At 37.0% G+C, this 14,647-nt stretch overlaps 1 protein-coding gene across 1 annotated transcript; it reads left to right on the forward strand.

Annotated features, from left to right (window-relative positions):
* The first annotated feature begins 5,611 nt into the window (after positions 1–5,611).
* LOC131326553 (heavy metal-associated isoprenylated plant protein 2) lies at positions 5,612–9,936 on the forward strand. The gene is made up of 3 exons (XM_058359373.1): positions 5,612–5,731; positions 5,882–5,957; positions 9,657–9,936. The coding sequence occupies exons 1-3, from the start codon at positions 5,726–5,728 to the stop codon at positions 9,827–9,829; spliced, it is 255 nt and encodes an 84-aa protein (XP_058215356.1). The 5' UTR covers positions 5,612–5,725; the 3' UTR covers positions 9,830–9,936.
* Positions 9,937–14,647: the final 4,711 nt, after the last annotated feature.

A 14,647-nucleotide genomic window follows, 5' to 3' on the forward strand; every position in this document is an offset into this window, starting at 1 on the left:
AACAGGAGAAAAACGGATTGAGAACAGAAGAAATAAGAAACTTCAAAAAAAAAAAAAATCAAATAGGAGCAGGAAGATTCAAGACAAACAAATCAAAATCTTCGGAAACTCAGTATGTTCAATACTCTTCCCCTCAAATTATTTACATGTAGATACTCTCTGTTTACGCATCAAACTCCATCAAGAATTGGAATTTTAAGCAGAAAGTAAACATTCCCAAATGATTATTAGAGCAGCAGGTAATTAGGCTTTTCAAAACTAAACATAAACGAAATAATATTAGGCGTAATGGAACTTCTAAAATTAAAATATTCAAGGTACCGAGGGCTTTCAAAAAAAGCTTTGTATAGGTCTTTCGATCCCTTAATGTGGGCTAGCTATCAATCTAAGCATCGGCACAGAGAGCAAGAGGCGTTCTGCCTAAAAGGAAATCGCGGCGCTGGGATGTGAGAGAGGGAGGGAGCCTGATGTAGAGGAGAATGGAACGTAGGGGGCTAGGGTTTTCCCTGAGAGCCGAGAGAGGATTTAAGTTACCGTTTTCGCAGTTGACTTGACTAGCTTCTTATTCGAGGGAAAATAGTTCCCTACTTCGCAATGTGCTAGGGAATTTGTTGCATTTGGGGGAGAGTCTCATTTAGCAAAACCACGTCGTTTTAGAGGGGTTAGGGAGTTCCACCACTACAGGCTCCTCGATTCCCACGTTTTCCTAAGGGTGGGACGAGCGGGGAGGAGTGTTAGGGACAAAAAAATTGGCAAAGAAAAAACTCTTAAAGTCTACATGAACGGCCCAGATTCACTGTGCAGTCACAGTGAATCTGGGCCGTTCATGTAGACTTTAAGAGTTTTTTCTTTGCCTATTTTCTTTGCACTTAGCATTTCTCACATGCGGGAGAGAGTTAGAATGGAAGGAGGGCAGCCATTGGACCAAACCAATCTCAGACCCTCCATAAAAAAACCGTTTGGCCCAAACGATCATGAGAAATTTATAATAGATGCATTAATATGTATGTGTTTTTCTTTTGGTATTACTGTTCCAGTAAATAGAACCTATTCCAGAAATAGGTGCATGGCAGATCTCAATGAAAAAATAGTACAAGAAAAAAACACAATCAGACCATAAAATCCATGGAAAATGAAGCAATGAGAAGAATTTCTAACGAAACCATAAGTTCATGGATTCCAACCAACCTCTTATGCATACCAACCAAGCCTTTATTAATAAGGCACTCCCAATAAAATTATACCACAAATTATTTTTATCTTATTTCAGAAAATACATGAATGGCAAACGTGAAAATTATAGAAAAATAAAATTTGGGTTGCAATTCAATGTGTTTTTTGATCCAATTTTTGTTTTTCTTCAATTTTCGCGTGTGCTGGTTATGTATTTACTAAAATCCGATGAACACAATTTTTGGTATAATAGATGTTATTGCCGAGATCTACAAAATGAACGGAACCAATCATCAAAATGTGCTCAAAAAATGTCCAAAAAATTTAAAACAGAATGGAGTGGGACACCACCATCAATCCTATATCGGGTATATTTAAAAGTTTTTCTGTATCCCGAAGTTATGGGGACCATATGAGGACTAGGTTGGGGACTTGGGTTTGACAATCAAAAGGCCTAGCAAGCCCAGAACCCCCCACGCACCTAGCCGAAAACATGGAGCTTAACCCATTTTTAGCTTAGCCTAGAATAGGCCTAGCCCACGTAGTGGTGGAATTCTGATGGAGTATTATTTTTTTAGGAAAAATAACAGCTCAGGACGTGTTTTGATAATTAATACCTGCCAATGACATACTGAGAACATTTATTAATGCTGAAAATGTCATTGGCAGGTATTAATTATCAAAACACGTCATAAACCGTTATTTTCCCATATTATTATTACTGAAATTTTTTGACTGTTATTGTGTTTTACCTTCCTGTCCAAGGAATAGTTTTTTGAAAAACTATTCATCCCCTTCATTGATCCTCTAAACCCTAGATTCATCCACTTCATTGATCGAAACTCTAAAACTATGAGAGAGATGTGCCTGAATTCAACTCGTAAAAGGAAACTCAAATGGGGAAACATCAGATGCACACACCCAACCAAACAAAACCTACCTCCCCCTGGACATCAAAGCTTGTTCAACACCTAGGCCGTCTCCTCGGTCTGCACCTCACCCTCCCCCCACCTTCCATTTTGTCGGCATTCTCTCCTTTACCTCAACCCTAAACCCCATATCCATTTTCCCAATCCAAACGACGCAACCCTTCTTTGCAGTTGCTCCTCCATTCGCTGTTTTTTAGTGATTGAAAACACAAATCTGAATCAAATTGGAGACTTACCATCACCAATTAACCTCGTCCCGCTTATGGATACAAAACACTTCACCCACCAAAAAGACCACAACCCTCTAAGAAGAACAACAACAACGGGGGAAAACGAGTTGTATTGTTTGGTGGTTTGTCGCCTCTGTTCTCTCTACCTCGTATCGTCAACAACACCATCAACCATAGAAGAAGAATGGGTTAAGCTCCATGTTTTTGGCAGGGTGGGCGTGGGGGGGCGGTCTGGGCTTGCTGGGCCTTTTGATTGTCAAACCCAGGTCCCCAACCTAGTCCTCATACGGTCCCCATAACTTCTGGATACATTCTAGAGTGTCCCTAGTTTTTGATACTCACCACTACAATATATTTGACAAAATAATACTATCACCACACACAAAAGCTAGAAAGAAGAATAAATCAATTAATAGAACTCTTGACTTCAACAAGTGATGCAACTCCTTCTTTAGTTATGAAAAACAGCTGAGCTAGAATTTTGCCCTGAAGAGACCGACTTAATAGATGTATATTTATCTAAACGTATTCTATATCATAAAATTTCAGCTTTCCAATATAAAACATTTGTTCTATATTGTTTTAGGATACTACAACACTCACATGCTTATTTTTTATTTGTGAAAGAAATAAAAGATGTAAAATAACTTCTTCTTTTTTTGATAACCGAGGAACAGCCCTACAGCCGAGCCATAATTGGAGCCGACTGCACAATCCAAACCTTGGGGGAACTAGCGCGGCCACACTACTCACGGCCCCCCCACTTACTATCAAGGTGCTCACCCGGTGGGAAATCGAACCCCTAACCAAGGGGAGTACTCCCAAAGTCAGTTATTCACCATTACCACTGGGACAACCCTTGAGTGTGTAAATGTAAAAAATGTAAACAGATCAAAAACTGAAACAAAATTGTTAAGATAGTAAAAAGCTAGCTATTATGCTAATACTATCAAGAATACTCAAAATTAGATCTCATATCAATCAAATTTATTTTTTCCTTTTTTTTTTTTAATAATTCAGGGTCAACACGTACAAGTCCGCTTTTGGTTTTTTTTTTTTTTTTTTATAATTTAAGGTACTCAAGCTAGCTTACACGCCCAAACAACCCAATGGATGTGACCCAATTAAGGCACAATCGAGTGGGTGGGGGTTGGGTGCAGTCATTCCTTCTTTGTATTTAGAATAGATCGAGAAGATCATATTGTGGGATCAAATCAATATCCAAAGGATGAGGATAAATAAATTAGTCTGCACAAAGATTTAATTATTATTTTTTTTTTGATTACCAAGATTTAATTAGTATGGTAATATTGTTTTTGGGTTTTTTTTTGAAATTATACAATAATTCGGGAGTTCCGCCACGTGGTACTCCAGATCACTTTATAATCACACATTCCTGTGTAGTCTACCACTAAGTCTATGAACCCCACAAAAATGTGTGATTGTAAAGTGATCTGGAGGACCAAATGACAGTACTCTTGAACTATTGAATAATTACCCATTTTTTTGACTTATTTTTGAACAAATGTTTGCCCGTAAAATTAGGATATGTTTGTGTGTGTGTGTTTGTTATTGAATATGTCGTGCGATTTTCGTCTAACGCCTTTCAAAATGGAGTTGCAAGTTTCAACACAACCAGTACTTCATTTCCTTTAAATGCCTTTGCTTAGTTTGTCGACACTCTCCATCTCAAAAAAGATCGAGACAAGTGAATTAGAGGTCGCCTCCTGTACACTGTATATTCACATACATATGACGTGGGGCTTCAAATTGCTTTGCTGGTAATTCCACAAAATATAATTGCATAGACAATTACTCTATCTTGTACCTTAATCTATCGAGAGGGTAGAAAATAGAAAAGATAATGAATTAAGCTACCCAACGATGTTTATTTTTATTTATGTTCTCGTCATTTTCCTTTCATGCATGTGGTAAATTTCTTTACGATTCCGTGATCCAGATATTGACTAAGTTGATTATTGACTTTCTTAAACATCACATAAAAATTGTTGTTTGATCACTAGCCCACCAAAAAAAACTGAGCCTTTTTCTTTAATATGCTGCTTGTATCATTCATTCCCGGTTCCAAAATATTGAACATTATACACTAAAAAAGCATTAGTCCTCCATTAGAAGGGAAAGCAAAACAATTAGCCAGCCCTATTAATTGGGTATATATGGTAGTAAGTTTTTTTTTTCCTTTGTTATACGAATACGAAAGAGAAAGGAAGCAAGTGGTATTGAATCTGAATACCTCAAAATCTACATATATTTTAGTGATGACTTGTTGCAATTAGTATTGGTTGGTTGATCTTTGGTCAGCATATATCCCAATTAAATTGTTCATTTCACTTTGAAACTTATCTTCCTGTTGGTTGTTAGTTACCAGCTAACTTGACTTTTAAGACCCAAAGTTGGATTGACAGAAAACACTCTCTCTCTCTCTCTCTCTCTCTCTCTCTCTCTCTCTCTCTCTCTCTCTCTCTCTCAATAACAACGCTGGCCCAAAATTTTTATTTATCTCTTCATACATTATAGCAGCAAAAGTGCTGATTGTTCATGTATAATCAATTTTCTCTTAATTATTTGATGGGCTCATTCTGAATGAATTTAACTGTATAGACATCTACTAACGAAGACTACAATTTTTGCTCACCTTTGCTCAGAGCCAGTACAAGAAAACCTAACTAGGTGGTGAAAAAATGCCCATAAAAATCAGAGAGCAATTTTGTTCACCCTCACGAGGGCATGCTCATTCCGTGTTTCACTACCATAATCAGAACCGTTTCATGTAGTCTAAATTCATTTGTTAGGAGACTATGTAAAAATTCATCTTAATAGGCGTTTGATCAACAAGTTCAATTTTCCAGTCAAAAAATTTAAAGAAAATAAATAAACTCCTAAATGAAGCACTTATCGATATTCGATTGAGTTAAATTTTGTCAAAGTATCCTAGAAAATGAATCTAAAAAAACTGCACGATTTCAATTAGAAAAGTGAGACACAGAATGAGCATATCCTCGCCGAGGGTGAACAAATTTGCCCCCAAGTGACATATATATAATTGCGACTTTATTATATAATTCTTTGTTAGATTATGTGAGATTTCGTAAGCTGGTTTTAGAAAAGGAATTGAACCCAAAGTTCTTCAAGGAAAACACTCACTATCAACCATTTACTAACCTCAAAATCGTTCAACCGCCTTATACTAAAGTCATTGCTACAAATTCTTAAAGAATAATAAACATATGCACACCCTTTCCAAAATGGTCAAGGTCCTACGTACTTTAGATATTTCATTTCCTTTGAGTCCTATAAATAGGTTTGTTTGTGTGTTTTCTTCATTGAGGAAAGATAGCACTTTTTCAAGTCATATTTCTGCTTTCCTTTGCAATGAAGGTAATGAATGCTCTGTGTTAAAACCCAGCTTCAACCAAATTCAATTTAGTGAACCTTTTTCCGCTGTATATATTCAATTATTTCAAGTTCATGTTACAAATTTGTTTTTGTTTTTTTTGTTTTTAATTTCCGAAACGTTAAATTGAGCAGAAAATAGAGTTGAAGGTCAACATTCACTGCCAAAGGTGCAGTACAGAGGTATTGCAGTCTGCTACTAAACTAACAGGTACGAACTCATGATCTAGTTCAATCTTGGCCTCTTTCAAAAGGAAAATGAATTGCGCACACTACCTATTCGGTGAAATGAATTGCACACACCCCCTATACGATAAAATGTAATTTCACACACTCCCTATTCTAATGTCGTTCAGAATCTAGCTTGTTTTTTTTTTATCTATAAAAAAACATAGGCACAACAGGTAAATTCATCAAATTGGATAGCATGAAAAATCATAACCGTTTCAAAATTATTGAAATTATTGTCAAGAACATTCATTTCCCAAGCATATAATGTGATTTTCAACTCAATTGCTGAAACTCGAGATTTCTTAATTAATTCATGCTTTTTAAAACACTACATTCTGTCTGAAGTAATGTTTTGTAAATATGAAATTAACGAGTGTTTGATGAGCTTTGAAATAAGTTAACTTGTATTTGTACTAGAGGTGACAATCTCAACCCATATTTTTCTAACCCGCCCAATCCGCCCATTTATAACCCAACCCAACCCGTCCATATTACATAACGGGTTGATATGGGTTCAACCCATATAAACCCATATTTACATGGGTTTAGATGGGTTGAAAATGGGTTTGAATTAAAAAACCCATTCTGCACAAGAATCAGAAATTGGTTCCGTCGTTAAAGTGATCAGTGAGAAACAATCTCTCCCATAGCATTTGTACCATAAATGCAAAATTAATAAATGCAAAATTTGGCATGTTTTGGTGCAAAATTAATAAATGCAAAATTTGGCATTTTTCCTCCCCTTTCCTGAACCGGATGGATGCATTTAGTACAGAGTATAACGGGTTGTTTGGCTGGTGGATATACCACACGGCCGGAGATGCAATCCCCCCTCCCCTCTTCTCCGGTGTTTTTGCGTGTGAAAAATGACACCCGGATATGGCCCTTGATTTGCTCATCTGGGATTTGTAATCCACCCTAGAGGTGGATTTACAACGACATGGGTACCCCATGGTTGGTTATGCATGGGTGTTGAAAGACCAATTTGGCCTTGCTTTTCCTCTTGGTCACGAGACTGAGAAGAAGAGAGAAAAGAGGGGAGAAGGTCGCCGACAAATTCTAGTGACTCCACAGCAAACGGTTGCAGCTCTCTACCTCATCTTCCTCCCTCGTACTCAAGTATTGCAAACGTCGTTGTACAATTCGAGCTTGTCTTCCATTTTTGCGATCTGATTTTGCCCTGTATTGCAATTTTGAAGGAATTTGTTTCTGCGATTTTGAACTGGTGGAGTGGATGCTAGGTTTGGTTGAGAGAGAGAGACGGAGAAGGGGTTGACGTGATGGTCAGTGGTAGCGATGGTAGCGATGGTGTCGGTGGTCGGATGATTTATAAGTTCTTGGGTTTTGGTTATGGAGGTGAGAGAGTGGGAAAGAAAGGGTAAGGTGGCTGACCGGGTGGTAGGCCAGCATTGTTTTGATTTTTGCTTCTTCTTTTTTCTCGAAAATTATATTTTTTTCTAATAAATACTCCTATAGTTTAAACATGTATAAGATAAAATGAACTTATTTAATCCCACAATTAATAATATATGTATTTATTGTAATTATAATAAAACTAAGCTTTTTTGTTTACCACATAACTAGGGGCAATTAAGTCATTTGACACTTTATTCCATCATATCCACCTTTCAAAATTCCTTTCTCAAAAAATCATCCAAACATTGGATTACTAATCCACCATTCTTAGGAGGTGGGTCCACCCCTCTTACATATCCACCCTTATTAGAGCATTCACAGTGGAATAAACAAAACAAAAGGTTGCTAAAGTTAGCTATATTTGCTCAAAAAAGTTCTCACATTAGAATAACCAAACTTTACAACCTCTTAGCAACTCATCAAATTTTAACTTTTGAATAATCAAAACTAGCAACTTTTTGCTAATAACCAAATTTAGTGATCACCACATTTTGTTAATCAAGTACACCTATCATTACACAAAAATGTTCTCTCTCTCTCTCTCTCTCTCTCTCTCTCTCTCTCTCTCAACAATGTTTTCAAAAATAATTATAAAAAAACTCTTCTTACTATTCCTTTCAGAAACTTTTTCTAAAAAAAAAAAAACTGTCTTTATATGAACTTTTTTTAAAAAAACTGTTTCTTCAATTTTTTTAAAACTATTTTTTTTTAAATTGTATTTACACAAAACTGTCTTTTTACACATTTTTTTTCCATATACTATTTTTTTTATCCAACTGTTTTTAACTTAAACTGTTTTTTTCTTCCAAAATATATAATAAATTTTTTTTTTTTCAAGAACACATTTTTTTTTTATAAAAACTATTTTTAACATAAACTAGGTTTTCAAAAGATTTACGTGAAATGAAGGGGAAAAGTTTGGAGAAAACTCAAGGAAGGAAGCAATGGACCCATTGGTTTTGATTATGAGCAAAAATTAACCACTATGAAACTTGACATTGCTAACTTTAACAACCTCTAAATGGATAATCAAAATCTGATGTGGCATGTAAGAAGAGGAGAGAGCTTGAGTGTACTGAGCTGTCAAGAGGAAAATAATTCGATGTTGCATGTGCATGTGAGCTGAGAGAGACGAACCAAACATCTGAGGAGCAAGAGGGCAGACTCACGCGCGTGAGGGTACGCACGCACCACGGCAGTGTGACACGTTTCCCAATACATTAACAATTGCATTGTGATGCGAGGCTTTGACCGTGTGACAATTTTTTTTGCGTTTGTTAATTTTGCGCCAAATTTTTATGGATTGTTGATTCATTCGGAAAAGAAATTTTTGGGGGTTTAAAAACGCACGAATTTCCATAGGGACATCTAAGGTGGAACCGAATGATTACATAATTATTTATAATTACTTGCGAACAATCTTCATGATTTTTTAAGTAAATTAATAAGCTATATATTAGTTGTAAATATAAATACTAGTATTAATAAACAGGTCTGTATCGATGGCGTAATTATTAGTTGTATCGATCCCCTTCCTTGAGGAACGGTTGTTAGATATGGTTGACGAGTCGACGACCAGTAAAACTTGGGGCAATTCTCCTTAAAAACCAGTCACTTGTGTTTGGGAAAATAACGGCCCAGGACGTGTTTTGATAATTAATACCCGCCAAGGACATGCTAAGAACATTTGTTAATGCTGAAAATGTCCTTGGAGGGTATTAATTATCAAACATGTCCTTGACCGTCATTTTTCCCTTGTGTTTCTTAGTCAAACCCATATTGAACTCATTTTCAACTCATCTAAACCCATATAAATTCAACCCATCTAAACCCATATAAATATGGGTTGATATGGATTGAGTTATAAGTGGGCGGATTTGGACAGGTTAAAAAATATGGGTTAAAATTGTCACCTCTAATTAATACGGTTATCTATCAGGTAATATTAGCAATACATAAGTAAATATCAATCTAAGAGGTGCAAAATCTACTGCGTAAAGAAGTTGATTGAAGATGCGTTTTCCAAACCTAACTTCACAAAATTCGAGTTGCAATGAAGTCTTGTTTTCCAAACCTAACTTCACCAAATTTGAGTTGCAATGAAGTCGAGTTTTCCAAACCTAACTTCACCAAATCATGCGTGTATGGAAAATAAATTGTTTAAACCCTTTGATATATAAATGCCAAAAAATATTCCTAAAATTTGGTATAGCTCTATCTTTGGAATATGATGTACACATGCTATTAAATTATTTTTGGACAGGAATTGATCACATATCCGTGGATGGTGAGAAGGGCATTGTGACAGTAATTGGAGATGTTGATCCAGTGTTAGTCACAAGCCAAGTCAGGAAGACAGGAAAGATAGTACAAATCATTAGTGTTAGTCCACATAGGCCTCCAGAGAAAAAGCCTTCTGATGAAAAGAAGAAGTAATTATTTCTTGTTCTTGGACATGGCCCAATAGCTCGTTAGAGCCACACGTTTGTATGAATTTTATATACGTTTTGCATGAAATCTACAAATTTATGTGGTGGTGCTCAGGGGTTGTTGATGGTCGATTTCACCCCATCCGGAGAGAGAGAGTTTTGTTTGGGGAGACTTGATTGTTTGTTTATGATTTTGTTGAATTACTCCAAGAATATGTGTTAATTTTTAATTTTACTATTTTCATAGAAAAAAGGAGCTCGTGCGTATATAGTATATTAGTTTAGTCCCCAAGTGCAATTTGATAAACATAAAGGTCATAAGCACAAGAAATTTGTAAGAAGTAGTACGTAGATAGCTTCACACTACTTTTTGTGAAAAAAATTATTTTCTTTATTCGGGACAAAAATAGGTTTTTAACTTAGGGGTGGCGATAGGAGCTTTTTAAGGTTTTTGAAGTCTAATCTCCTTTTTTATCCTAAAATTTTTAAGACCTGTCCATTTAATTATACCAGGTTTTTTTTTTTGGGGGGGGGGGGGGGGGGGGGTAAATGTCAATTAATTTTATTAACCAAAAAACCCATACTTTAGTTTAGCGTGTGAAGTAAAGTGTATAAAAGCAGAAGAAAAAGGAAAAAAAAAAACAACCGACTTTCAAAATAAGCACTTGGCGGAAAAAGTTCACCTCATAAGGTCCATTTTGCTGAAAAAAGCTTGGTTATAAAGGTCTACTATTGGTGATCGAGAAAATAAGCAGTAACACTCAGTTTTAGTAACCCCTACAACTATATTGCATTTACATTTGACTGAATGCAAATTAGAGCTAGTCATCAATTACAGACTCCAGAAGAGCATCACAAACAAAAACAAAAAAATTATACAGACTGCGGATGAAAAAGAAGAAGAAGAGAACAGGACCAAGCAAATTTTCCAAAACTCCACAAAACATAACCATAGATACGAAGACTCTCGAGCCAAATAATCTCCTTTGAATTGAGATATCACAAAACTATGATATGTTATTCATACTTGTAGGGGGCCGAAATATCCGAAGGATCACAGGGTTCACAAAGTCCAGACGGGGGAATAAAGGTTCACACGTTGTTTGATCCGTCGTCTAGCTGTCTCAGTTCATCTGTCAATAAGTCTGGGCTTCGGCCTGATGTGCCATTGGTTATCCGAAGGGTAGACGGAACCACGAGTCCTTCGCCGAACGTAGTATGCCTTATCCGAACGTACATATACATGAGCTCGCTCGGTGATTTTACCAAACGTCCGGGGAGGGACGTCCTCTCGTTCGGCTAAGTTGTTCTTCGGAAGAGAACATTAATCACTCGGATACTCACCATGTGTCAGAAATGGGCTCCACCGACTACAGTCAATTATGGAACCTTCCAGTAAATATCTTCTGATAAGTAAGCTGTCCGATCTGATATTCGAAGTGACATCTCTGAGTGAAGTGACCTTTCTGACGTCGACCCATGTAACTCTGTAAGATCTGGGAAGTGGTGCTCATTAAATGGCCCTACTGCAGGACGCTATCCGAGCATTACGCAACAGGTGGAAAGTAGAGCCAACTTGCTTGCTAACTTGCTCAACACTCTACTCCCTCACCTATAAATAGAAGGGTACCACCATCAAGAAGGGGGATCAGAAAAACTTCTTCAGAACCACACTCTCCTCTTTTAGCATATTTTCGACTAAACTTTTTCTTTTTCTTTCTCCACCTACTGACTAGTTCGTCGGAGCTTCTCCCCGGAGGAACACCCCCCTTCGGTTGTGCAGGTACATCAAGACCGACGTCATCACTCACGGCTCCATACACGAAGACGACTACACAGGATAGATCACAAAGAAATCCTCCCCCACAATACTTATTATGGTTTATGGAGTATGTCTCGTGATACGTTTTTCAAAGCCTTTCGAGGTAGAGTTGCAAGTTGCAAAACAACCACTTCACTGCCTTCGATGCGTTTACTTATTTTCGTTGACAAAATTCGGCTCAAAAAGGATAGTGACACTTGAATTAGGCCGCCCCTGTGTACACCATTTATTCACATGTGGCGTGGGGCTTCATATTGCGATGCTTGTAACCACACAATCCAATTGCATGGACGACCATCCTGTAAACATAGACCAATTGTTAGGAAACTGAATCCCCAAGACCCAGTAATAATGCGTACAGATTAGACAACAGAAATTGTAAAACCCTATAAAGCGGAATTAGGGTTCTACCTCAACTCTCTGCGACACGAACGCTAGTTGAACTTGTTATAGCACGCCTTGCTATAAACCACGAATACTGCTCGACCGTACCTTACGATCTTCTATCGTATTCCCTCCACGTCTAGAATACGAACCAAGTGTGGACTCTTTCGTGATCTGTTTGCTCTCTCTATACCTGCCTCTATTTACTGAATAATAGAAGAACATCAACCTGACCTAAAGAGCATAACGTGTATATATAGGGCTACGATAGGGACCTAAAGAGTAATAAGTCTGGACTCCCAGTGTAAATAAGAAAACCTAATCCACCAGGATTCTATTTCTTATTTCACTAATTATAATTCACCCCACTACAGAATTATAATTGCACTCCCGTCCTTATCTCAATTATATTACGAGCTCCATGATATTAAATACTTATTAATCTTTCCATGTTAAGATTACAGATACCCGTTGATTAAAATAAATTACTAACAATTTCTCACTTAATCAACATCTTATCTTGAGACTATCCGCTTAACTTATTCGATATGTCGGATAAAAAATCCACCTGCAGGGTTTGACATATTCAAAACTTATAAGGTTACTCAAGGGGTATCATTAATCCCTATCGGGACGTGGATTCCATTAATAATTAATAATTGTCATATACATAATGTTACGACCCAACTCACCGAGACTATTGACCATATAAAGATCTCATTCTTTAATGAATCAAAGTCAATAATATTAAATATATACCTCTAATAATTATCTTTGGATTAAGTGTATAAGCATTCATAATAGCCATGAGGTTCCAATTGTCTTATAAAGTTAGTACAAAGACAATTACTTCAATGCGGTCCCGTTCAATACACACATAGTGTACTAGTACAATGAGTTAGAACTAGACCATTCCCTGTAGTCAAGACAGACCTACTAAACATTGTACTACAGTTCTACCGATGGTGTGTCCAGTTCCATCTAAGACTGTGAACCATATCTTATATTTCACAAGACCCGATGATTTGATCTTCTATGTGTAAGCCGAACTCTACACACCAGATCATCTACTTTGTAAAATAAAAGACACCCATGCACAACATACAATAATATTATGCAAATATTGCCCATAAAAGATTCTCATCAAAAAGGGATAAAACTAATTAATACATAACAATATTAATTCATCATATAAAATCATAACTTTTACATAACCTCTTAACAAACTCCCACTCAGACTCAAAGTCATGCTGCCACGCATCTCACTCACATATTCCCTCTACGTGACTATTAAAAGTCTTAGTCTGTAAGCTGAATGTAAAAAGATCTACTAGGTTATTTACTGATGCGATCTTGGACACAGCTACATCACCTCACTGAACGATCTATCGAATCAGGTGATACTTATGCTCGACGTGTTTTCCTTCTTATGAGTCAATGGCTCCTTAGAGTTAGCAATTCCACCACTATTGTCACAATAGATGTAATAGCTAATTGCACTAAATGAATCACTTCTATAGTCATCAAGAAGTTTCTAAGCCAAACGGCCTCTCTGGCTGCTTAAGAAGCTACCACATACTCGGCCTCCATGGTGGAATCAATCAATGCACGATTGCTTGATACTCCTCCAACTTATGGCTCCACCTCCTAAGGTAAACACATATCCCGAGGTAGATTTTCTGAAATTCCTATCTGACATAAAATCTGAGTTTGTGTACCCATGAGGTACCATACTATCGACTGGAACACCAACATATGATCTCTAGTTCTTTTCAGATACTTGAGTATATGTTTCACTGCAGTCCAATGCTCTTGCCCTAGATTAGACTGAAATCTACTAACTATGCCAACGGCAAAACAAATATCAGGTCTAGTACACATCATAGCATACATGAGACTTCCTACTGCCAAGGCATAAGGAACTGCCTTCATCTTCTCCATCTCCTCAGGTGCTTACGACACTGATCCTTGAATAGATTGATTCCATGTCTAAAAAGAGAGGATCCCTTTCTTGGAATCCTGTATGCTAAAACGAGCAAAGATCTCAACAATATAAGTAGCTTATGATAAACCCAACATCCTATACTTGCAATCTCACACAAGTTTAATCCTAAGGATGTGACCGGCTTCTCTCAAGTCTTTCATATCGAACTGGCTAGATAGTCACACCTTTACCGAAGACAACATTCCCACATCGTTTTCAATTAGCAGAATATCATCTACATATAGTACCAGGAACATCACCACTTTTCCGTTGCACTTCTTCTACACACATGACTCATCCGAACATTTATCAAAATCAAAAAAAAACTTGATTGCTTGATCAAAACGGATACTCCTAGATCTAGATGCTTGTTTGAGTCCATGAATTGACTCCTTAAGCTTGCACAACACGTGCTCTTGACCATTCGCTATGAATCCATCTGGTTCCATTATGTGGACGTAGATTTCACAGTCTTTTGCCAAAGTTCCACATCTTTACCTTCTAGTTCCTCATTGTAGTTGCAGGGTTCAGCATGTTGTTCTTCAGGGATCATATCATAAGATTCTCCCAAGAACGTATACCAATTAGGTAGGACAACAACCCTCCCACTACGATGAGGTACCGGTGTGTCAATA

The sequence above is a fragment of the Rhododendron vialii genome, chromosome 5a, assembly GCF_030253575.1.
Source record: "Rhododendron vialii isolate Sample 1 chromosome 5a, ASM3025357v1".
Taxonomy (NCBI): domain Eukaryota; kingdom Viridiplantae; phylum Streptophyta; class Magnoliopsida; order Ericales; family Ericaceae; genus Rhododendron; species Rhododendron vialii.